Source organism: Carassius gibelio, chromosome B13, assembly GCF_023724105.1.
Source record: "Carassius gibelio isolate Cgi1373 ecotype wild population from Czech Republic chromosome B13, carGib1.2-hapl.c, whole genome shotgun sequence".
Taxonomy (NCBI): Eukaryota; Metazoa; Chordata; class Actinopteri; order Cypriniformes; family Cyprinidae; genus Carassius; species Carassius gibelio.
The window spans coordinates 4,200,882-4,225,696 of record NC_068408.1 but is presented as its reverse complement, the minus strand read 5'-3'; the positions used below and the strand labels follow the sequence as shown (position 1 = coordinate 4,225,696).

At 37.4% G+C, this 24,815-nt stretch overlaps 1 protein-coding gene across 8 annotated transcripts in view; it reads right to left on the bottom strand.

Moving 5' to 3' along the window:
• Window positions 1–24,815, bottom strand: part of LOC127970343 (arginyl-tRNA--protein transferase 1) — a 73,774-nt gene that overhangs the window by 11,680 nt on the left and 37,279 nt on the right. For 5 of the 8 annotated variants that reach the window (XM_052572865.1, XM_052572866.1, XM_052572862.1 and 2 more), the window contains 3 exons: window positions 24,169–24,350; window positions 20,098–20,197; window positions 573–693 (listed from right to left, as the gene is read on the bottom strand). In XM_052572865.1, coding sequence (XP_052428825.1) covers window positions 573–693; window positions 20,098–20,197; window positions 24,169–24,350 — 403 coding nt within the window. The remainder of the gene's footprint in view (window positions 1–572; window positions 694–20,097; window positions 20,198–24,168; window positions 24,351–24,815) is intronic. The other 3 variants (XM_052572869.1, XM_052572868.1, XM_052572867.1) reach the window with 2 other exon arrangements.

The window sequence follows — 24,815 nt, the reverse complement described above, 5'->3', positions numbered from 1 at the left end:
GTAAAAAAAATCTAAGAAAAAACAAGATATTATATACTGCTTATAGAAAATAAAGCCCATTTTAGACTTAAAATAGGACATAAAAAGATAAAATTATATATTTAAAAAAAGATAAAATAATATTGATATAATAATAATAATAATAATATTAATAATATTCAAATTATATTTTTAAACATATTATTTAAATAAATATTAATAAACAGTATTTGTTGGTATTTAGTGGATTGCCTGTATGCAGATTTAATAAAATGTTAAATGAGTAAAGAGAAAAAGTAAAGCAACGGATGAGTCATAGTAATTACAGTTAGATGAGAAAATGTGCTTAACTGTCATTAAAAAGTTAAAAACAGCAAACATATATAAATAAAAAATTATAAATATATATTTTTAATACTGACAAAAATATTTTATATACAAAAAAATATTTTATATTTTTGTATATATATATATATTTTTTTTTCTATTGTAATCTGTGAAAGTTATCTGGGAGTGTGAAAAGTGACCTTGTGAGATGCACCATGATAGAGGATTTGCTTTGTTCCAGGTTAACAATCCCATTGAAGGCTCACCTGCTCTGGCGTTCTCATTGAGACGAGAGTAAGCAGAGATATCAAGGCGAGGAATGCATCTCTCGATGGGCACCCAGGTGTAGGTTTCAGGGCACAGGAGGTCTGAAGGCCGGTACTGACCCTACGAATACAAAAACAAGAAATAGTTGTATTTGGTCAGTGCATTAGTATGTCAAATTCAGTAGATTCTCTGAAAAACCAGGAGGGAAAAAAAGGTGAAAAGCAGATGGCCTCCTGGACCTTGAGTTGCATGTGTTTAAGGAGGCTGCTGATAGTCAAACAGAGCCAAACAAATACACACGCACCATTGTGACCGCAGTGTAAACAAGCAAACGCATCCGCGCAGATCTCTGTATAGCTTCAAACATTTATTTCTGGCCGAGGCAAAAGTTCAGTGTCACGCTGCACGTACGGACAAGCACCCGCATGCTAAAGCCCGCTCTGATTATGTGGGTTTAGTTCAACAAGAAGCAGCCTTGTTAAAGTCCCACCATTACTGGCAGGATCCGTCTGTCATTATCCTGCAGTGGAAACTATGCGTCCTGTTTTTACAAGACAGACAACATGGGACCCTGTGGAACGTGTAAATAAAAGGAATTTTGTGGGGCGGCGATTTGTTGGGTGAGCAGTGAGGGAAAGGTTTTCACACCCGTGTTCATCACTCTGTCATCAGCAGACTATACCGAGAGCCCTAAAGAGTGAGGTGACTTATTCAGAGCGGGCTGATGACAAGCAAGCAAGGGTCACTGGATTTGAAGCAATGCAAGAGAATTCTACATGAGTGCAAAATTAAAAACAGGATTTTTTTTTGCTGGTTGCAAAATAAAAGAGAGAGTTGTGCAGGTATGTGGAGGTTAGTCAATCGTAAAGCTCTTTTATAGAAAATTCTTAAAGGTACAGTAGCAAAAACAGTCTAAGTGTTGTAAGGGTCAAAGAGAGGGTGGATAATGGTCATGCAGCGCTAAATCACAACTGTTCTGGTGTGAGAAACCTTGACTAATGTTACAATGGCCTTCAGGGGAAAGGAATAAAATGCTACAAAAGTGCAGAATATGAGCCCTTTAAAGTGAAGGATGTGCTACAGATATTTGGATATGCTCAAGTTAAACGTCACACTCCACAGCCCTTAAATGTGCAGCGTGCGATCACGCTCTGGAAAGGAATCTTGGCTGCTGGTACAAGCAAGAGCCTGTAAAGAGATTTAGCAAAAAGATGCAACTTCCATTATTGGGGAAACCAGGAAGTAACCAGAACAAACGGATGATACAACTAAAAACAAGAGAAACAGTCCAAAACATTTTTTTTTTCACTTACCAATTCAATAAAAGCATCAAAGACTTTTTTATTTTTATTCTAAAAAATAAAATAAATAAATTAAATAATGTAATACAAATATATATATATATATATATATATATATATATATATATAAATTTTATTACATTATTTTATTACTTTTATTTATTTATTAATAAACCAGGTTGCAGGATGATTATTATATGACACATATAAATATATAATAATAATAATAATAATAATAATAATAATAATAATAATAATAATAATAATAATAATAATAATAATAATAATAATAAACTCCATAGCAGACTTAATTGTATATTTTATTATTGGTCCAATTATTATAGTTAATAGTAAAAATAGTTGTTGTTTACACAGCTCTTGGTCAATGCTGGTGAACTCTTCTAAAATCTGAAATATGATTAATTCAGACGAAGGAGTTATTAATTTATTTAACCTGTTATAAATTCTGTAAATGAACGACTAACGCCGAACTGCAAGGGCACAGGGATGCAGAGGGTGAGAGAAAGAAGTGTGCAATAAGGGGCTGATGTCAGTAACTGCCCTCTGGACACGCAATGAGGGACTCTGCCTGTTCCAACAGGTCTGAGCCACCGGGAAACAAACCTTTTCTGGGAATACCATGGGGGGAAATGATTCTCAGACACTTTTGACAACCGTACTACTAGAATAGCAGGAGCAGATAAACATCACTTACTTTCTACCGGATAGCCAGAGTTTCTTAGCAGCTGGTATGACTGAATGACTACAGTTCCTTAAACAACAAAAACATTTCCCTAAGCTCTGTTCTAAATGTGTTTTTTAATGCAGCTCAGCATGAACATATCTTGGTTCCTGCTGTGAATATTTTTGACTGATTCATTAATAGAATCACCGTAGACAGAGTAAGGCTACACGCTGCTCACGACATATGTTTGTTTTTGAGTTCAGCTAGTAAAGACGGGTCTTGGCTTTTGATACCTCATCATAATTTAGACTGCAAGCTCACATTTCTGGAAAAACTGTTCTTTTGCCGTAGAAACGTGGTGCAGGAAACACTGGAGTTAGCATATACTTACAGAAGCCTGTGATCTCGGGGGAGTCACAGCGGTTCATGCAGAAGACACTTGGATAAAGGTTGTCAAATAGTTAAGACGAGAGAGAGAGAGAGAGAGAGATGGAGTCTGGCTGGACATTATCTCTGCGGCTCTGTTGGCCACACGTCTCCAGACTGAGCTCACCACTGCAAAGGCCTTCCCTCCTCATAGCCTGTCCCCAAATTTCTCTCGAAGATTCAGTGTTTGCACGCAAGTGCTTGATCTAAGTTTAATCTCCTTGCTTTTAAAATGATGCACAGGATTTTTCAGAAATCAAATGATTGTGTGTCCAATTTCAAGTTCTATTTCCATTGCATTTCATGTGTCTAGCAACTTTCTCTGAGATCTCTATGAAAGGAGAAGCTCATAGACGTAAAGCTTTAGTCACGAGATTCTGTCACTCTTACTTCTTATTACACTGAATGAGAACCGGAGCAGTAAAACTTCAGTAATGCAAAAATAGTTCACATGACTCATCAACATGCCAATGGGAACTAGGGTGGATGTCAGTATGCTTTATGATGCTTTTATGATGCTTATTTCTGAAGCTTAATTATATGGAATATAGGCCTAGTATTCAAAAGTTTGGGGTTGGTAAGATTTTTTTGTAAGTTTTGAGAAAAATGTATCTTCTGCTTGCAAAGATTGCATTTATCTTGGTTATAAATGCAGTAAAAACAGTAATTTTGTGAAATATTGGTACAAGTAAGTGTTTTCTATTTGAATATATTTTAATAAGTAATTTATCCCTGTGATTCAAAGCTGTATTTTCAGCATCATTACTCCAGTCTTACATCTTCAGAAATCATTCTAATATGTTGATTTGCTGCTCAAGAAACATTACATATAAAAAAAAGCTTCTTTTTTTCAGGATTCTTTGATGAATAGAAAGCGGTGCTCATTTGAAACAGGAATCTTTTGCAACATTATACTGTAAATGTCTTTATTGTCACTTCTGATTATTTTAATGACTTCTTGCTGAAAAAAAATAACCAATGACTTTTTTCAATACCTCAAACTTTTGAAAGTGAACAAAAAGCACACAGTTTTGGACTGACATGAGGGTGAGAAAATAAATGCCAAAATTTCATTTGGAGGGGGAACTATTCCTTCAAACAGTTTTTCTGCGAGATGTGTTACGAGCGCCACATCTGCACTCCTGCATCTACTGTATACATTCACACAGATGGGAAATATTGAATCAGGCTTTGAGCGCTGATTCACACGTACAGCTACAGAGAGCAAATAAAACACGCTCATCATCATGACAACACATTTTATTCAAGTATAACAATGCAGATGTTCCATAAACCAATAACAGAGCTGAACATGGAGAAAATCAATGGGTTTCCAAATCTATTTAACCTATCCATTCCTGCTATCTCCCGGTAACCTGATCTGGCTGACGCCGGTCTCTAAAATGATAGCAGAGGGTATCATGAAGACTAAAAAACAACTCAAAAAAGCCAAATGTGCATTAGCGAACCATGTGAGCAGATTTTTTTTCCTTTCGCATCCATAAATCCGTCAGTTTCGCTAGCTCAGCACAGCGCTATCAGAGGAGGATGTGATAGCACAGGCTGAAGGCCAGGTAAGAGGGAAAAAGCAGCAAGAACTGACATGCTCTCTGTCCCACTCTTTCCAGCTGATCTAAAGCCACTTTTGTCTTCTGCCGAGGCAGGATGTGGTTAAGAGTCCAACATCAGTCCATAAGCGCAGAGGGGGGGGGGAAAGTGAAGTGAGCTATGACGGCTGAAAGGACAAATTGAAACCAGTTTAATCCTGCAGTTCTCATTCCCCTGCATTTGTTTAAAAGAATGGCACAACGAGCACAGCGCCATCCGTCTTCAAGTCCTCCTGCCAACCTGCTTTCACACGACAATGAAGGTAATGTTGACAGACGGCCCGCACTCGCTAAGGCTCATTGACATCACCATAGTGAGGAATACAGAGGATAAAGAAAAGAAAAGAAGAACAGTGTTTGAGAAGCACCTTTCGTCATATCGCATGAACGGCTGTTTAAAGAAAATACACAATAATAAATCAGAGATAAAATCAGAAAGCTCCAGAAACACACACATGGTTGTGGCAATGACAGATACAACGACACGGACGACTGGTTTAGATAAAAACCAATCAAGCTGAAAAAGAAACATGGATATGCAGGTATGTTTTGGCTTAATTTAGTAATGCACTATTGATGTCAATGATTTCTCCAATTTCATAAAACTCTAAATCTCTGCAATGGTTCAAATTAAAAAGTAGTAACAGATTTTTTCGACATTCAAAGCCATTTATCCATTTATACTCTATATTATAATGTTTTGATGGGACCAGTTGTAATCACGGTCTTAAAACTTCTATACTTGTGCACCCTGTTTATTTTACTGTGAAGGTCTAATTGTTCAAGAGATGCTTTTATATAATCCAATTTAATTTAGGGACCAATTATCACTAACATTTAAATAATTATTGACTATTTATATAGTCCATATTTTTTATCCTCCGGTTAATCTACTGTACAGGTTGAATGCTCATAAAACTTGAAGTATTGAAGTCCTGAAGAAATGCTTCATTTTCCCTTGCTTTAAAACCTCCACCCCTCTGCACCCCTCACGGGGTCCATACCTGAGATTTATTAGAAAAGCAATTAATCAGGGGCATAAATCTTCGACTTCACTGCTGGCTAGGAATCTCTGTGAAAGACAACACCTCGATCCGAATCATAACCATAAACTGGGTCCTAAAGGCCACCATGGTCCACGAAGGGAACCCAAACCCTCCCACTGCGAGCCAAGGGGGTCTAAATAGGGCGGGATGTCGGCTTTTCACCATTCACTATGATTTCATGCACATCTGGGGCCTATTTCCTCTGCAGAGGTCCATTTCATTTTTTAGAAGTACTCGTAGGCCGAAAAGACTCGATGAGAGAAACTAGATATTTAGACTTTCTGAGTGGTATTAGATCATGCAAAAGTCAAAGTCACACATGCTTCTCTAACCCGGAGTAGGAGCAATAGTAATAGTGGTACACATAGTAAAACACATTATTGTGTGCACTACAGTCATGAATTCCAACTGCAACCTGTCTAAACATTTACCATGCTGTCCACATTCCCTCCTGCTCGATACAGTCCCGAACAATGCCTGGCCTATCCCTTCTAACATAACAGCAAACACACACAAGAACAAGGACAGGTCTGTGCATTGACAGACACAAGCGCGCACACTTGCTTTCACCACTGCTATCTTATCTTGGCTTTGAGACACACACAAAGAGCAAACAGTTGCCATGTCGTGCCAATTGTTTAAATTGGAGGTTACACACACGGTTAACAAGTACAGGGGTGGAATTCAGATCAGGTGTTGAACGCCGTGGCCAGAAACACTGTCTACGCAAGTATGCAAACACAGACCTGTGGTTTTTGCATTACAGCAAAAGGGGGCAATAGAGTTGCTTACTAATGTCTGTGCAATTAAACCATGCTTTATTACTGGGGTATATGTTATAAACATGTCAATGGTTTAGTGCCCCCTGCATTGAGAAAGGAATGCACGCTTGCATGTTGTAGAAACTTCAGAACATAACGTGAGAATTTAGCAAGCTAGAAGCATAAGGTGCCAATATTTACCACTAGAGAATATAGTGCTGTGAAAATGAGTCCTAAAACCCAGAAACAAACAGTTCCAATGTCTTGAAGTCAATGGGTTTACTAAATGTGTTTTTGGTTAAATGTCTGAAACAAGGTCTGTGGTAAACACAAGCTCAAGATATATTTTCACATTTTATTCTATGACTTAAAATACATCAGTAACACCCTACTTGTGATTTTTTGAAAAATGTGTTTTGAAAAATGGCGAACAAGTAGCAAAATGGGAAACTCCTCAACTCACTAAACAATTAAAAATAAAGGTTTCCTATTGCATCTACGGTTCTATGAAGAACCTTGGACATCCATGGAACATTTGCATTGGACCAAGAGGTTCTCTGTTGAGGAAAAGGGTTCTTCAGATTTGTTTAAATGTTAAAATGTTGTTTTCTACATCTACAATGGAAAAATCCCATTGGCTTTTTGTGCAGGGAACCAATATGATGCTAACTTTCAGGCTGGACTGTAAAAATGGCATCCCTGCAGTACTCCATTGATTTAGGTTGTAAGATCTACCTAGCACTAAAAAAAATGGGGAGGCTGACCTGGACTAACAGCCAATGCTGCCCTTCAGGTCAGTTAAACAGCCAGGTCACATCTACACAACGAAAACCCTTTTATTTTTCCTCCAACTGACGCTCTAGTCACCCTCTCTGCTTCATTTCCACTTTCTCTGGCGTTCACGAACGCCACACAGATGGCAAGACCGCCCTGTTAGAGCTGACATCAGGGCAGACGTCGCTGAATGACACGTGTAAACACACTCTCGCACAAACAGCGGTCGGACAAGGCTTTGTAAATGAGCAGAGGAGAGGTGCTCTCTGACAGACGTGTGTAAATAAAGATCCCTCCCTCTTCCTCCATTCTAAACTATGGCATGCATACAGAGTACCACACAGCGGTCCTCAGGAGAGCATCAAACCGCATTCAGAATTCAGATATTTACACAAACCTGCAGTTGGGCGAGTCGTTTCGCCTCACTCGACACATTACCACGGGACAGAAATCAAATAAACACAGCGTCCCGACTGCCACACACACACAAATACACACTCACTTGTAGTGCCTGGCCGGGCTGTGTATCAGGGGTTTGTGGATGACAGCTTAATGATGGGAAAATATTTTAACAGGATCATGTTTCAGCAGGGCAGCGTTTTACAGGCGCAGGCTCCCGAGCCTCGTTTTATCTCTCTATCTCTCCTGCCGTTTATTGGCGGGTGGCTTAACACTCACCTTCCTTAAGTGCTTTTCACTCCAGACATTTCTGGTCCAGCTTACAAGATGAGCGGCCAAAAATAAAGCTTGCATGGAAATTAGCACCACATTTGTGCTTACAAACACAAATGCAAGGAATTTTATGATCTGACATGAATTTGGCGGGAAAAAATCCTGTATATTATTGGTATGCAAAAAGGTTGTAAACCTAACAAGCTTTTATATATTTTTTTTTAAATAATTTGAATGCATTTATTTAATCAAAAACAATAAAAACTGTAATTTTGTTGTAAAACTGTTTTCTACTTAAGTATATTTTAAAATAATCTATTCATGTGACGCAAAGCTGCATTTTCAGAATCATTACTTCAGTCTTCAGAGTCACATGATCCTTCAGAAACCTTTATATTATATTGTTGAAACCTTTCTTATTATTGAAAACCGTCATGCTGCTTCATATTTTTCAAGATTATTTGAATGCAAAGATCAAAAGAACAGGATTTATAGAAATACAAATCTTTTGTAATATCATAAATGTCATGTTTGATCAGTCTAATGGATCCTGAAATTTCTTAAAAAACAACAACCTAGCACACACTTCAAAAAGTGATAATAAAATTCACGTTTTATACCAGACATGTACTCCCATGTTTCATTTCAATGTTCCAATAGGAAAAAGCCGTCTGTAAGTTGTTCGCTCTTTGTTTCATGCTCTATATATCAAAGCGTGCTATACGTTATAGGGTCTGGAGGCCCTGTCACCCCAGACAAAGTGGCTGTATCCAAGGCTCTGAAAATAAACCGAGGGCGAGTTAATGGCAAGGCAAACACACTGCGCTGGCAGCTGGGCCACTCTGGCTATTTTCACCCTGACATTAGATCTAAATTCTCATTTTCCAGCCCTGTGACCTTCACACCTCCCTCACCGAACCCACTTCCCCCTCCATCTATCGTTTCGGTCTTTCACTGCCGAGACTAAATCGTCTGACCCGACCTTTCAACTCTGACCCCGGAGGTCTGCTGTCATGAGCGCTGCTGAAGGTAAGTGCACTGAACCAGGGCCTCAATGTAAACACATAAAACACGTCACCTTTATTACCACACTGTGTCAACACGCTAAACCAATGCCATGAATGTGGGTTATTTATTATTTAGGGATGCACAATATATCTGCAGGTTTGGGCTGGTTTTAATTATCTGAAAAAACAAATAACTTTCATACTGCATTCAAATAAGTCAATTTCAGCAAATGCAATGTGCATTTTAATGTCTTTCCGGTGCAGTAATGCATTATGTGAACTATAAACGGTCTCATCGACCCACAAACCAGACAAAGGCCTGCTACTGATGAATTCATGTCACACACACTCCCACCAAAGCAGAAATAGGACTTATTGTGCACTGCAATGCAAAAAACACTGGTTTTATATTACTATAAAATAATATTCGAGTTGGATGGGTTCTAAAAGAAAAAAGCTGTCAAAGTGAGCTTGACCAAAAAGGGAAATATATGAAACACTTGTAAATATTTTAGTAACTAAAACAATATTATTCATGTCATTCTACCCTCATGCAACACGTTTAAAAAGCCTATAGGGACATCAAAAATTATACACCTTCATTCTGAACTTCTTCAGACCTTCTGAGGTGCAGGACGAAACTAAACTAAATTATATTCAACCTACTTGATCCATCCCTAGTTTGGCCAATCTTGGCAGTGCAAAGTATCCAAAAATCTTGTTGAAAAAAAGTCTCATTAATAAATAATGAAAAATACAGTAAAACCATACTTCCAAATATTATTACAAATTAAAATTAAAACTGCCTTCAGGGTCACATGATCCTTCAGAAATCATTTGAATATGCTGATTTCCTGCTCAAGAAACATTTCTGATTATCACTGTTGAAAACAGTTGTGCTGCTTCAGATTTATTTAGAAAAATATGACATGGATTCTTTCAGGATTCTTTGAGGAACTAAAAGTTCAAAAGAACAGGATTTATTTGAAACATAAATCTTGTGTGACATTATAAACGTCAGCATCCTTGCTGAATCAAAGTGTCAATTTCTTTCAAAAACTCACAGTAGTGCACACTAGATTAAACATTTTAAACACATGGTTTACTTGAAATGCACTAGAAACATTTAAAAACACATCATCTAGAGTAAAATAGTGCACCACCACAAAAATCAGCACAGGCAGAAAGGAGTTCGCTAGATGAGCGAGTATTCTTTTACTAATTGAAACAAGACCCTTGTGCTGGCTTCAACTCATGTCAAATCTGTACAGAAGGGAGAGAGGAAAGAGAAGAAACAAACCCCAATTCAAACAAACTTTTCCCTCATACACCTCGCTGTTGGTGGTCTCAATTTAACCAAATCAAAAAGCAACTTCTGTCAGCCAATAGAGGACTTGGGGAAGGGTGAAAATCAGGCGAAGAGGGAGGACGTTACTGAAGGAGTGAGAGGTTAAAAAAATGATAATCAAGATGATTTGGTAATCAAAGCACGGCTTTTTAGGACCAGAGTTCATCTACAGCCATTTTAAAGACACATTCGGCCAGAGTAAAGCAATATTAAAGGATCGCTTCAGCTAAAAATGAAAACAGACATCATTAACTCACCCTCACGCTCTTCCAAACATGTTTTATAACAACAACAACAAACTAACATTTGTGACGTTGGACCACAATTATTATTGAGATTTATTCATCCTCTGAAAGCTGAATAAATAAGCTGTCCATTGGTGTATGGTTTGTAATGATAGGACAATATTTGATCGAGATACAACTATTTGAAAATATGAAATCTAATAGTTTAAAAAAAATTTTTTTGCCTTTAATGCTGTCCAAATGAAGTCCTTAGCAATGCAAGTTACTAATCAAAAATGCAGTTTTTATATATGTATGGAAGGAAATGTACAAAATATCTTCATGGAACATGATCTTTACTTAATATCCTAATGATTTTTGGCATGAAAGAAAAATTGATAATTCTGACCCATACAATGTACTCTTGGCTATTGCTACAAATATACCTGTGCTCCAAGGGTCACATATTCGGGGTGAACTGACCTAGCTAAGTGCACACTAAAATGAGCTAAAACATTGGTGGTGGCATACTGTAGATCATGATTTTTGTCATTTAAGTCCTATGCTAACAAGCTTTCACTTGCTCGAGCTTATAGGAAAGAAATCGGACTAGCGGTAAGACCCCAATGCTGAAATTTTTTCCTGTCCTGGCAAGCACCGCAAACACAAATCCAATTTCAACAGCACGTAACGAAAGTGCAGACCGCGTTTAAACAGCTAACTGACAGCTCCACGGGGCCGTAGCTTATTAATGAAAGAAAAACAAGTGAAAGAGATTACGCTGCAGAACCAAGCACGCTTCAAAGGCGCTTTGATGAGGAGGGAAAAACGAAGAAAGGGCAGAACATGCCAAACTAAATGTGCGGTAATTGTTTATCTTTCTCTCAGACCACTTTCTTTCATTTCAAGCCCTCATTTCCTATCGTTTCATGCTGGCGTGATGGTGCGGTTTACGGGACGGGAGCAGAGACGGTAAAGAAAGAGCGAAGGTTTGAAGTCAGTTTACTTGATGAAAGCTGAATGAGATGGGTTGGGTTCTGCAAACATACAGGAAAGAAAAAAAATGACTTCTGTGGCCTACCTAGACAGCATTTCTGTGTATCATAGAAGCATTCAAACTCAAAAACGCTTACAGTAGAAAACTCAACGGATTAAAAGTTTTTATATTTTGGCTTTTTTGTTAATTTGGTTGTGAGTTTAATCAATTTAAAGGATTGACACGGACCAAAGTGTGACCATGTGTGCAAGGACAAGCAAACATCCTTAACACTAGAGGCAACGAGAGCAAGAAACGAGCACTTGTTCCCACCTGCCTCTGCATTCCTGAGGATTTATACAAGAGCAGAGAGAGAGCGAGATACAGCAAACAGGATGAGGACTCTTTTATAGAGATGTAGAGATTAGATGAGAAGGGTGTTTTGAGCTGCTCTGCACAGTCTCCAGGGTTCCCACTCCTTTTGATCACTGAATTTCCATGACTTCTGGATAGATTCGAAGAAAGATGGACAAAACAAAGGTTGTACTCACAAGGAACAATATTTTGGAGCTGAGCATAGCTAGAAATGTTTATACCTTACGTTTTTCTTTTTTTTTTTTTTGCATTCATTTTCAAGACCTAGAAATTGCAGCTTTATCAGTTCTTCATAACAGTGGAAACCCTGGTTCTCAAAAGCAATGCTTATATCTTATTCACTTATGAGGTCTTCAATGAAAAAAATAAAAAAGTCTTATAAACGTCTTGTTGGCATGCTAAATAACACTATTCCTGACACTAAAAAGACACAAAAGTTTAGGATTAGTAATTCTCAGTGTTATTGGATACATATAAAATACAGTAAAAAATAGTAAACTATTATTGCAATTTAAATATCTGTTTTCTTTGTCAATATATGTTAAAATGTATTTTATTCCTGTGATGCAATGCTGAATTTGCAGCATCATTACTCCAGTCTTCAGTGTCCTTCAGAAATCATTCTAATACGCTGATTTGCTGCTCAAGAAACATTTTTATTATTATTGCTGAAAACATTTGTGCTGCTTAATATTTGGCTCTAAATGAGAATTTATTTATTTATTTATTTTTGATGATTCTTTGATGATTAGAAAAGTTAAAAATAACCCCAAACCTTTGAATGTTAGTGTATATCTGCCTTTTCACTTTCTCTGGTCCAGAACAATGTATTAATAAACTAAATGAATAAAACCTCGTGATAACTGCATAGTTCTCCTAAATTACATTTACTGTACCATTATTCTATAAATGAAACTCATCTTTAATGTCACTGAAACTCACTTCAACTCAAAGGAAAACTAAACAAGACACTTGGGAACATTGTTGGTCTTAAAATACAATGAAAACAACAATGAATAAAATGTTGTGCAACATCACAAGGCCCCACGCAAAGCAGGGGAAGGGGGGGAAAAGGGAGGCACTGACAAAAGTCAATAAATATTAAAATCAAAAATGTTTCTAAGAATCACAGCTAAATATAACAATGGAAAACATGAACAGATGTTGTCTGTTTTGTTTTAGCATGCTACAAATTCTACAATGCATGCATCATGCTAATGCATGAGAATTAACTCATGGTCTGTCAGCTCTCAGCCCAAATCGATTCAATACATTTGTCCCAGATGAGAGGTTACAGCCAACCAAAGAAGCATGTTACAGTAGGAGAGCATGAGCGCAATCCCTCTTGACTACACTAGAGGGACTTTCACTGAAGAAGCAACTCCATGCATTGCTGTAAGGAACAAACCTGCCAAACAGGGGTCCTTTCATAGACTCTAGGGTCTTCCAGTTGCAAAATATAAGGAGTTAAATGAAACACTCATGCTTTAAAAGACACATTAAACTCCCTCTAGATATTAGTCATTCTTAAGCATGCTTAACGGTGGCACATTTGCATCAAGGTTGGCCTGAGCACAGTGCAAGCATTATCCATTTAACCCACTGAAATTCCTCAGGTTTCCGACATTAACTTAGCAGCAAGCGGCTCTTAAGACTAATGAAAAGCCTCTCCTGATGACCGGCAGCCCGCACACAAACATACAAAGACGACCTCAATGCACTTCTCAGACGCTTGTTTCCTTTGGCCTGGATGAGGAATTCACAGGAAGCTTTGGGAAACACCTGGTGGATGGAGTGGGAGGCAGGTGTAGGGATGGTGGAGGGGGGATGCATCTCCCGCCAGAACCCCACAGACCTGCTCATTCCACCCCATTAGACACATTCAGAAGCTTGAAAGCTCGGGCACAGTCGAGGGCCAAACAGCCATCAGCGGCTCAGGCACAGAATGGAGCCGGCAGGGTCAGGAAGTCACGTCTCGGACTGGACGGCGGTCTGGCTCGACTGCAGTGAGAGGAATAGAGCTGGCTGGCACTGGGCACAGTCTCCCCAAACGACTCCAACCACTGGCTTTGAGAGCAGTCATGTTTAAACAGAGGCCGGTTAAAGCTCTTGGCATTGTGTCTGGTTGTTTGTGTTTACAGTCTGCTCCAGTACTTCATCCACAACAACTAAATAATATAGTTTCAGTACACTAAAAATACTGTATACTTATCTTTTAAAAAACCTAACGTGAAAAACACATTGCCATTTAAATGATTGGGATCACTAAGTTTTATAAAATGAATAAAATAAAAAAATTATTTAAAACTTGTATTCATCAAGAATGCATTAAATTGATTAAAAGTTACATTAAAGAAATTTGATGTAGTAAAATATTTGCATTTCAAATAAATGCTTTATATCAAAATCTAAATAAAAAAATGACTCAAGGTTTCTATAAATATATGAAGCAGCATGACTGTTTTCAAAATGGATAATAATACGAAATGTTTCTTGAGCAGTAAATCAGTATATTAGAATGATTTCTGAAGATCATGTGACACTGAAGACTGCATTTTTAGGTTAGATCACAGAAATCAATTACATTCAACAATATATTTCAGAAAATAAACAAAATGTATGTTTATTAAAATTTATTTAGCTTTATATTGCAACATTTCACAATATCTCTTTTTACTGCATTTTTAATCAAATAATATCAGCCTGGATGAACATTAAAAATCTTCCCAAACCCACTTTTGAACAGTAGATCTGGCTTTTCTCTCTCTCTCTCTCTCTCTCTCTATACATATATATAATTTTTGTTTTTATTTTACTTAGTCACAAATACCTCACTTAAGTACTGTGTGTAAATGTAGTTGTATTTTATGTATACATAAAGTTATAACTCACCCAAAAGTTAAAACTCTGCCATCAATTACTCATCCTTATGTCATTCAAAACCTGTTATATTTTTTTTCAGTGCAACACAAATAAATATATTCTTAAGAATGTTTTACCCAAACAATGGAAGTAAATGTCCAAAACAACACCGAACCCCATTAACTTTCATTGCATTGACAAAAAAACTCCTGTGGCATTATTCAAAATGTAAATGATGACAATTTTCATTTTTTGGGAGAACTATTCCTATAATAACCTCAATTCTTAATGAGGTGACAAGAGTTCTGAAGGTATTTTTTATTCTGTTATATATTGCACTGACGTTTTGGCACAACACACTGACACATGAAATTAAACGTGTGCAAACTTTTACATTCAAGTACTTGTGCAGAGTGTGTATAAGGCCTAACGTTCAAATAAATCGGTCTTATGCAACAATTTTACACATAAACATGTAGGTATCGCCTCCAGCACATAATGTAAACCCTGCACACAGTTGGCGTGCTTTGCCAACAGACACAGTGGAGGTACACAGTGTTCTGTGGCTGAAAAGAAGGGAGCTGCACTAATGCGATGGAAATGAGCTCTAAGCAGCGTGGAACATGAGAACTCAGGGGCTCTGAGGAGACACAGCGGGTGCAGGGAGTCGTTCTGAAACAACACACCGAGATGGATTTCAGCAAGACATTCCCGGACAGCCACAATAATACCATATGCCTTCGTGTTAAAGGAAAACGGAAAATTCTCTCATCATTTACTCTCCCTCATGTCTTTCCAAACCCTTCCACAAAATACAAAAAGAGAATTTAAAGCCTTTTCCACCCTCTTTTGCAATTATAATTAATGGTGACTAGGGCTTTTAAGCTTCAAAAAGATGCACAAACATCATAAAAGCAGTTTATGTAACTCTTCTATTGTCATACGATCACTTGTGTGTGAGAAACGGATGCAAATTTAAGACATTAGTGACTGAAAAACATGTTTTATGAGAGAATATTCATGAACCGATCACTCTTTTGAATCTTATAAATGAATTGGTTCATTGTTCATTCAATGATTCATTTATGTTTGTCATTGAATTTATTAGATGCATTTACATGCACCCAAATAATCCATCTGATGATCAGACTGATGGCTCAATCAGTCTCAAACACTTTAAAGCAACGGAGATTGAATTAGCATTTCAGTTGGATTAAATGGAGTGGAGCAGACCTAAAATTATCTGATCAACAGTCCTCGTTTATTGCAAACCGCACTGAAAAGTGCAATAAGCAGCATTAGGATTTGGAATGACATGAGTAGATTATTATGTGAACTACTTAAAATTTAGATTTGAAAAGGTGGGTTCTGGCTGTAGGTGAGAAACGGACAACCTTCTAACCCCGGACTAATCTCTCAGCGCAGAATGGCAGGAGGTGAATGAGAGAGGTGAGTGGCACTCATCCTCTGATGTGAGAGATTGCCCATACAGAAGAGCGAGAGCTGGGCTCCAGCCGGGCTCCATTCACTATTACACACGCACAACTCTGCAGAAACCGGCTCCATGGAGAGCGTTCCACAAAGACAGACGCACAAACAACTTCCAGGACTGCAGATCCAGGCGGAGGTTGAAAGTTTCAATAGACTAACACGATACTGCAGTGAAGAGAAACCCAGCCGCATTGCAGAGACGCTCAAGGCATTGAGATGAGGAAGTTATGTCATGGTTTCTAATAGAGTGCAGCACTGATACGAAAACTATCAATATCACAGCTGTGATAAAAAAAGACTAAACAGATTCCACTTGTGTAGCTCTTAAAAAATATAAATTTACATATTACAATGAAATCTTACTTTAAAGAAAACTTTAAAGGAAATTAACTACTGAATAAATAAAAAACGCATAATGAAATTATCAGTCTATAAAAGTTTACTGAATATGTAGGTTAAAAAAATCATATTAAAGTGTCAACCATATAACAATATTGCATATTACCATAAAACATCCCCAAAATTCTAAATAATAAATCAATAAAAAATATTATTGAATTTTTTTTTTTTTTTTTTTCACATTTCAAAGCTTTGGTCCCTTTTGACCATGAAGGAGGCTCAAGGTGAAACAATGCAATTGAATACATATAACTTGCGTGTCATAAAAACAAAAAAATGTAATCTTAAAAATGTTTTTTTAGCATATTAACTGGACTAAACACCTGTTACACAGAATAATGCTAAAATGCAAATTGAAGGATAGATCAACTACACATGCAATAGAATAACTGAGCTCCAATATGAAACACTGATGAATGGTTGCATCTAAAATATATATATATATAAAAATAGTCCAAAAAGCTATTTTTTTATATTGGGAATCGAAAGTGTCCCATAAAATGATCCATATGATCTGTTTGCTATATTATGAAGACAATAACAATAACTTTGTGCAAGAAAAAGATATAAATAGTACTCTTGAATACTCAAATTCAAATATGCTGCATCAAGACATATCAATCATATCATGGCAGGTTTTAACGATGACAAGAAACTTGGAGCTTTATGTCTTGAGGAGCAATTTTTTAATTTAACCTAAGCATGAATGAGATTTCAGAGCAACGGATGGGTAAATGACAGAATCATAATTTTTAGGTGCACTATTCCTTTAAAGAGAGGACTGTTTAAATAAAGTTTCCGATAACACTATCAGGTGACACTGTGAACTACAATAGCTCTGACCTCTTCCTCAACTGCTAATAGCTTCTACAGTCAGCTTCACATGTTCCCTCTTCCCCGCCGTCAGCTCTGGGCCAGTCTTGTTCTCTCTCACCATCTCTGTCCATCGTATATGAATCAGCTGTTCAGTTGTCCAGCATCTCCCTCGTCTCAGTCAAACGACGGCCAACACGCTTCATGCTTGGCCACACCTGTGCAAGCACTTACACAGAGCTCCCACTGGACCGATTTACCATCGTCCTGAGGACCGGTTCCAAGCCCCTTGTTCACAAAAGATGCTGAAACCCAACTACAAGCCAAGTGTGAGGCTGCGGAACACGTCGCGGTGTCAGAATCGCAATAAGCTGCACAACAAAGCCAAATAAAACTTTTTCCGTGGCCTGTCCGCAACATTAAAGGCTGAAAAGCAGGAATGCGATTGTGATACTGAGATAGCGCTGATGAATTTTGCAGGTCTGTCTGATGCCGAGTTCACCGCAAGTCAAATAAATTAGCTTTCCACATTTCAGAGTAGTTTTAAAATATTCCAAGTGTTCCTGTAAAATCTAGGAACATTTAGTGTTGCCATATGACCTGGGGTTGGCAATGCTAACATTATGTAATTGAAAAAAAAATATGACGAGCTAAAATAAAAAGTGCCCTGGTGGACGTTCTGGATTTATAAGATAATAAATATTAAATAATTTATTTTATAATAATAATAATAATAATAATAATAATACAAATGAACAAACAAATTAAAGAACTAAAAAATCAATAAATACAGTGGGGATCGAAAGTTTGGGCACCCCTTGCAGAATCTGTGAAAATATTAGTAATTTAAAAAAAAATAAGAGAGATCATACTAAATGCATTTTATTTTTTATTTAGTACTGTCCTGAGTAAGATATTGTACATAATTTTTTTTGACATTTATTCCACAAGACAAAAAAAATGCTGAAATTATTAAAATAACCCCACTCAAAAGTTTGGGAACCCTTGGTTCTTAGTACTGTGTTCTGTTACCTGATGATCCTCGGCTGATCAAAAAGGCTCAAAAGTTTTCTTAATGCATCTTAATTTCTTAATGCATCTTGTTTCCTTCTGGAGCATCAGTGAATGTTTGAACCTTTTTAAATAGTTGTGTTTGAGTCCCTCAAATGTCCTCAGTGTGAAAAGATGCATCTCAAAATCATAAAGTCACTGCTGGAAAGGGTTCAAACATGCAAAGATGCTGGAAAACTGAAGAATCTGCAGGAGCTTAAAGATTTTTCTGAAGAACGCTGCTCAGTTTAACTGTTCAGAACAAACAAGGGACTCATGCACAACCATCACAAAACGGAAAGACAGTCGAGGATCATCAGGTAACAGAACACAGTATTAAGAACCAAGGGTTCCCAAACTTTTGAGTAAGGTTATTTTAATAATTTCCGCTATTTTTTTGTCTTGTGGACTAAATGTTAATATCTTTTATGTACAATATCTTACTCAGGACAGTACTAAATAAAATATAACATGCATTTAGTATGATCTCTCTTATTTTTTTTAAGTTACTAATATTTTCACAGATTCTGCAAGGGGTGCCCAAACTTTCGATCCCCACTGTAAATACCACTTATTATTACCACAGAAAATGTTTAAAATAAATGAAAAATATACTTAATGTCATTTAGACGCTTAAAAATGCTTGCGGTTGCCAATCCACTGAACTTTTATTACCAATGCAAGTTTTCACAAAAAAAAAGAGGAAAGAAAGAAGAGGAAAGAAAGTGAAGATTTGTTGTTAAATACAAATTGATGCTCATGTGGATTTGAAAGTGTTTGTGAACCAGATAACTGATGTGTCACACCTCTTGTTGGACATTCTAACTATACAAGAAATGAGTTTCATACACAAAACAAACTAGGAAAAACAGAGAACGAAAAAGACAAAAAACATATTTCCTCACTTCTCTTCATCTAAAAATTAGTATTATAAAATTAAGTATTAATATTAGATGAAAATCTTAAACTTAAAAAGTAGTAAGTGAAAAAAAATTGTTTTTATTGACAACTAACTAAAATAACTTAAAATTCAATTAAAATATTGAATGATTCATTAAAAATGCTAAATTGGAGTATTTCAAAATATATAACAAATGTAACGAAAATATCAAAAAAAAAAAAGTTCATAAAAAATTTTTTTTTTACATAAACGGCACAAGTTTAGCACTTATCCTCCTGTAGTGTATCTAGCATCTCACAGGGCTAATAAAGGAAGGGGAGGAGATATTTCCTGAAGTGTGGCACAGCAGTAATGAGAGAAACAGATCAGAGCACACGACAGACCATTAACACCTTTAACAGGTGTCCACATCAACTCTAATACAAGCCACCCTGTTGATTATACAACCGCTGATAGAGAGGAACATGCATGTCAAATATTTTAGAAAGGGAGTATTTGTACCCGCCGGAGTGACTTGTTTGGATGCATATTGTTTTATCTTAAACTTCCCTTCAGAAATGTACCAGAAGATTTATGCAGCCAATTCAGGAAGATGCACAAGATAATGGTGGTTGTGTACTCCATACTGCCACCTATCTGTGTGGACGCAGCGTCAAGATGCAAAAGCAGGGGCTTTCATTTCTTTCGGTGCATGTTCAATTTGATATTGCAGTATATCATGCAGTGTTCCGTTAGGTTAGATGACACTGATCAGTGCAAACAGAAGATGAACAGAAATGAAGGTTGATGTTGGATGAGAGATGTACCTTATAACGCATCTTAGGACACGAATGGACGTAGAAACCCAGATAGTAGTAGGAAAGTTTGGGCGACTGCTGCTGCAACTGCCTGGTGAAGGCAATCTCCCTGCAGAGAGAACCAGAGCAGAAATAACGCATTACAGCCATATGGATCATGCTACAAAACATGTAACCAGATTGTCCACTTAGTTTGACACTAATAGCTTTCTGCTTAAAGTCTTGAAACTGCATGGTGCTCCTTACAAAGAGAACTGATTTAATGCTACAAACATCCACTGTTTCAGTTATTTTCAGACAGACTGGTAAAATAAGTGTACTATATACAGTATTGTTCAAAATAATAGCAGTACAATGTGACTAACCAGAATAATCAAGGTTTTTAGTATATTTTTTATTGCTACGTGGCAAACAAGTTACCAGTAGGTTCAGTAGATTGTCAGAAAACAAACAAGACCCAGCATTCATGATATGCACGCTCTTAAGGCTGTGCAATTGGGCAATTAGTTGAAAGGGGTGTGTTCAAAAAAATAGCAGTGTCTACCTTTGACTGTACAAACTCAAAACTATTTTGTACAAACATTTTTTTTCTTCTGGGATTTAGCAATCCTGTGAATCACTAAACTAATATTTAGTTGTATGACCACAGTTTTTTAAAACTGCTTGACATCTGTGTGGCATGGAGTCAACCAACTTGTGGCACCTCTCAGCTGTTATTCCACTCCATGATTCTTTAACAACATTCCACAATTCATTCACATTTCTTGGTTTTGCTTCAGAAACAGCATTTTTGATATCACCCCACAAGTTCTCAATTGGATTAAGGTCTGGAGATTGGGCTGGCCACTCCATAACATTAATTTTGTTGGTTTGGAACCAAGACTTTGCCCGTTTACTAGTGTGTTTTGGGTCATTGTCTTGTTGAAACAACCATTTCAAGGGCATGTCCTCTTCAGCATAGGGCAACATGACCTCTTCAAGTATTTTAACATATGCAAACTGATCCATGATCCCTGGTATGCGATAAATAGGCCCAACACCATAGTAGGAGAAACATGCCCATATCATGATGCTTGCACCTCCATGCTTCACTGTCTTCACTGTGTACTGTGGCTTGAATTCAGAGTTTGGGGGTCGTCTCACAAACTGCCTGTGGCCCTTGGACCCAAAAAGAACAATTTTACTCTCATCAGTCCACAAAATGTTCCTCCATTTCTCTTTAGGCCAGTTGATGTGTTCTTTGGCAAATTGTAACCTCTTCTGCACATGCCTTTTTTTTAACAGAGGGACTTTGCGGGGGATTCTTGAAAATAGATTAGCTTCACACAGACGTCTTCTAACTGTCACAGTACTTACAGGTAACTCCAGACTGTCTTTGATCATCCTGGAGGTGATCATTGGCTGAGCCTTTGCCATTCTGGTTATTCTTCTATCCATTTTGATGGTTGTCTTCCGTTTTCTTCCACGTCTCTCTGGTTTTGCTCTCCATTTTAAGGCATTGGAGATCATTTTAGCTCAACAGCCTATCATTTTTTGCACTTCTTTATAGGTTTTCCCCTCTCTAATCAACTTTTTAATCAAAGTACGCTGTTCTTCTGAACAATGTCTTGAACGACCCATTTTCCTCAGCTTTCAAATGCATGTTCAACAAGTGTTGGCTTCATCCTTAAATAGGGGCCACCTGATTCACACCTGTTTCTTCACAAAATTGATGACCTCAGTGATTGAATGCCACACTGCTATTTTTTTGAACACACCCCTTTCAACTAATTCAACTAATTGCCCAATTGCACAGCCTTAAGAGCGTGCATATCATGAATGCTGGGTCTCATTTGTTTTCTGAGAATCTACTGAACCTACTGGTAACTTGTTTGCCACGTAGCAATAAAAAAATATACGAAAAACCTTGATTATTCTGGTTAGTCACATTGTACTGCTATTATTTTGAACAATACTGTATAACTATTAACGGTTCATAATTATATTATTATGATGTGTAGAATAAGGATATGATCTTTAAAATAGATAAAACATCAGCAGACTTGCTGCATATGGACCAGATCAAGGGTTTCCCTCATGAACAGCCATTTAAATGTGTTTCTGGAAGTTCAGAAGAAGAGAGAAACAAAAGGGAGCTGAGAAAATAAAAACAGGAGGAAAAATAGAGGAGATTTATACTTCCTCCTGCGAGCAATCAACGAGCTCCCGCTCTCTCTCTCTTCAGTTCTCGCTTTATTCCCTGCACAAACACATTTCTCTTTTCCAGAAATAAATCCTGCTCTTTCTTCTCTCTTCTTCTGCATTTTGTACACCTCACACTCTCGGTCTTCCCAAAAATGGGGTCGGGGGGGTCTTTTTTTTCTTGAGGGAAAAGGACAGGAAGATAGAGAGAAGCCAAAGCAAAATAAAAGTGGAGGAAAATGAAAGAGACAAATAGCGCAGGGAAAAGGAGCGACGACAAACAGCGAGGTGCTGGAAGGTCATGCGGTCGCTGCCAGGTTCCCGGGTTCCCATCCCCTGGGGACAAAGCCTGGCTGTCCATGAATGAGAGACGGATAAGAAGAGGCTGTAGAACCCATTCACAAAAAAAGATGGAGAAAGAAAGAGGGACAGAAAGAAAGGGCAGCCCCCTCCCTCCTCGATTCGAACCCCAGGACTCCATTATCTCCTCTTCAGCGCTCTGACACCCCTACACAAGCCAATTATGCCACAGCGCTCACCACGGACAAGACGTCTGCTTAATATTAATGTCACACACACACACACACACACACATCCAGAGCAGGAGATGTGAGGACCGTATTTCCTGCGTCAACATAACAGAGTGTCTAACTATTATAGGAGATGTAAACATAAGTCATATTTCAATCCAAAAAAATATTTTGTTTACAATTAAAACTTTAGAACCATTGAAGGTTTTTACATGATGACAATTAAGCACATTTTCTACACAAATTCTTATAATCATATGCAATAAACAAATAGTATTTGTTCTACTGCTTTTAATTTATACCATTAATACTATATGTGTGTGTGTGTGTGTGTGTATGTATATTAAAAATATACATATTTAATTATAATAAAATAATATAAAATATATAAAAAGATACAATTATATATATATATATATATATATATATATATATATATATATATATATATATATATATATATATATATTTTTTTTTTTTTTTTTTTTAGATTAATAATAAGTAAACAAATAAAAATAAGTAAAATGTTTAGACACAATGTTACAAAACAACAAACAAACATCGAAATAACATCTATGTCATTTATGCTAAATATTCTTCGTTTTATTAACCCCTTTTTAGGGGTTAAATATGACAAGGGTAAATTTGAATGAGATTCACCCAAAGATTTCAACAGAATGAAAAGTGTAAATAAATTTTCAGCACGTTTAGGATTTGGATGAAACTCCTTTTGTTTATCTTTGCTGGCCATTCATCATTATTGTAACCGTCCAGCGCAGCATGGAGACACATTGCAGAACAGTGTCACATCCTGGGCTCAGACAGTCTCACTCAATCACACTGACACACAACAGCACAAAGACACTGACCCCGCGGCTGACACCAGCTGCTCTGGGCACAACAGAGCACCGTGCACTCCACTTCTCACTCGCGCCTTCTTTTTATTCTTCTGTCTGTGAGAAATGAGGCTCCCGAGGCCTCCAGACACCCAAAACTATGAGAAATAACACCCACACACACATCTGGCATCTCCTCTAATCAGGTGAGCAGCCCATGTGAAATATTCACACACACATGTGAAAGACAAAGAAATACAAGTGTGTAACTGTGGGTGTGCATGGATGCATTTTAAAATGACATGCACTGAACTCTCTGATCAACAAGCACAACCACTGAAAACATATTCAGGAGATCAGATTGTGCACTATTTAGGAAAGGAGAACCAGGAGGCTTCGTCATAAACTAGTTTCAGTTTTGGATGTCCAAACAGACTCGCACTTAATTTCAAGTCAGATTTACGGTCAACTAAATGATCAGTTAAATGTAAAAAGCTCAAATATTAGTCAGAGTTTGTGATTGGCTGACCAACCTGAGAGCAGAGTAGGTGCCCAGTGAGAGCGAGGAGAAGTCGGGGTGATAGTAGAGGTACACAGACGACACACAGAAGGGCAGGATGTCCAGAACTCCTACGGCTACTATTCTGCCATCCAACCAATACTGCTGATGGAACGAGCCGTAGCCCACATCAGGACCATCAGGAGCTGTCTCAGCCTGGAGAAGATGTGACGGATAAGAAAAAGAGAGAACGTCAATTATTATTATAAATATGACAGCTCTTGGCATGATTGGCATGGTAATGGTACATGACAATGTTAATGTACTTGGTATTGGCAATAAACCCATAACATGCTGCTGTGAGCATGTAAGAAATATTGCTGCTGCAAATATAACATACATGAAATAACCCCCATATGGCATACACGAGTCACCTCATAGCAGATCTATACAGGTGGAGCTGGGGAAGGTGGAGGGTTTCTGAAGCAAGCTGCAACTGCTACATCAAGCACTAGTCATATATTTGAATGCTGAGCAGCGAGCTCATTGGCTACTGATACAGGAGACAACCAATCAGCTGTGCCATGTGATAATGATATCATTAGGACAGATTGAGTTAGACCTATCGGACGGCGCCATCTAGAGTTTCATGCCAGAACTCTGTATTTATTATACAATGTA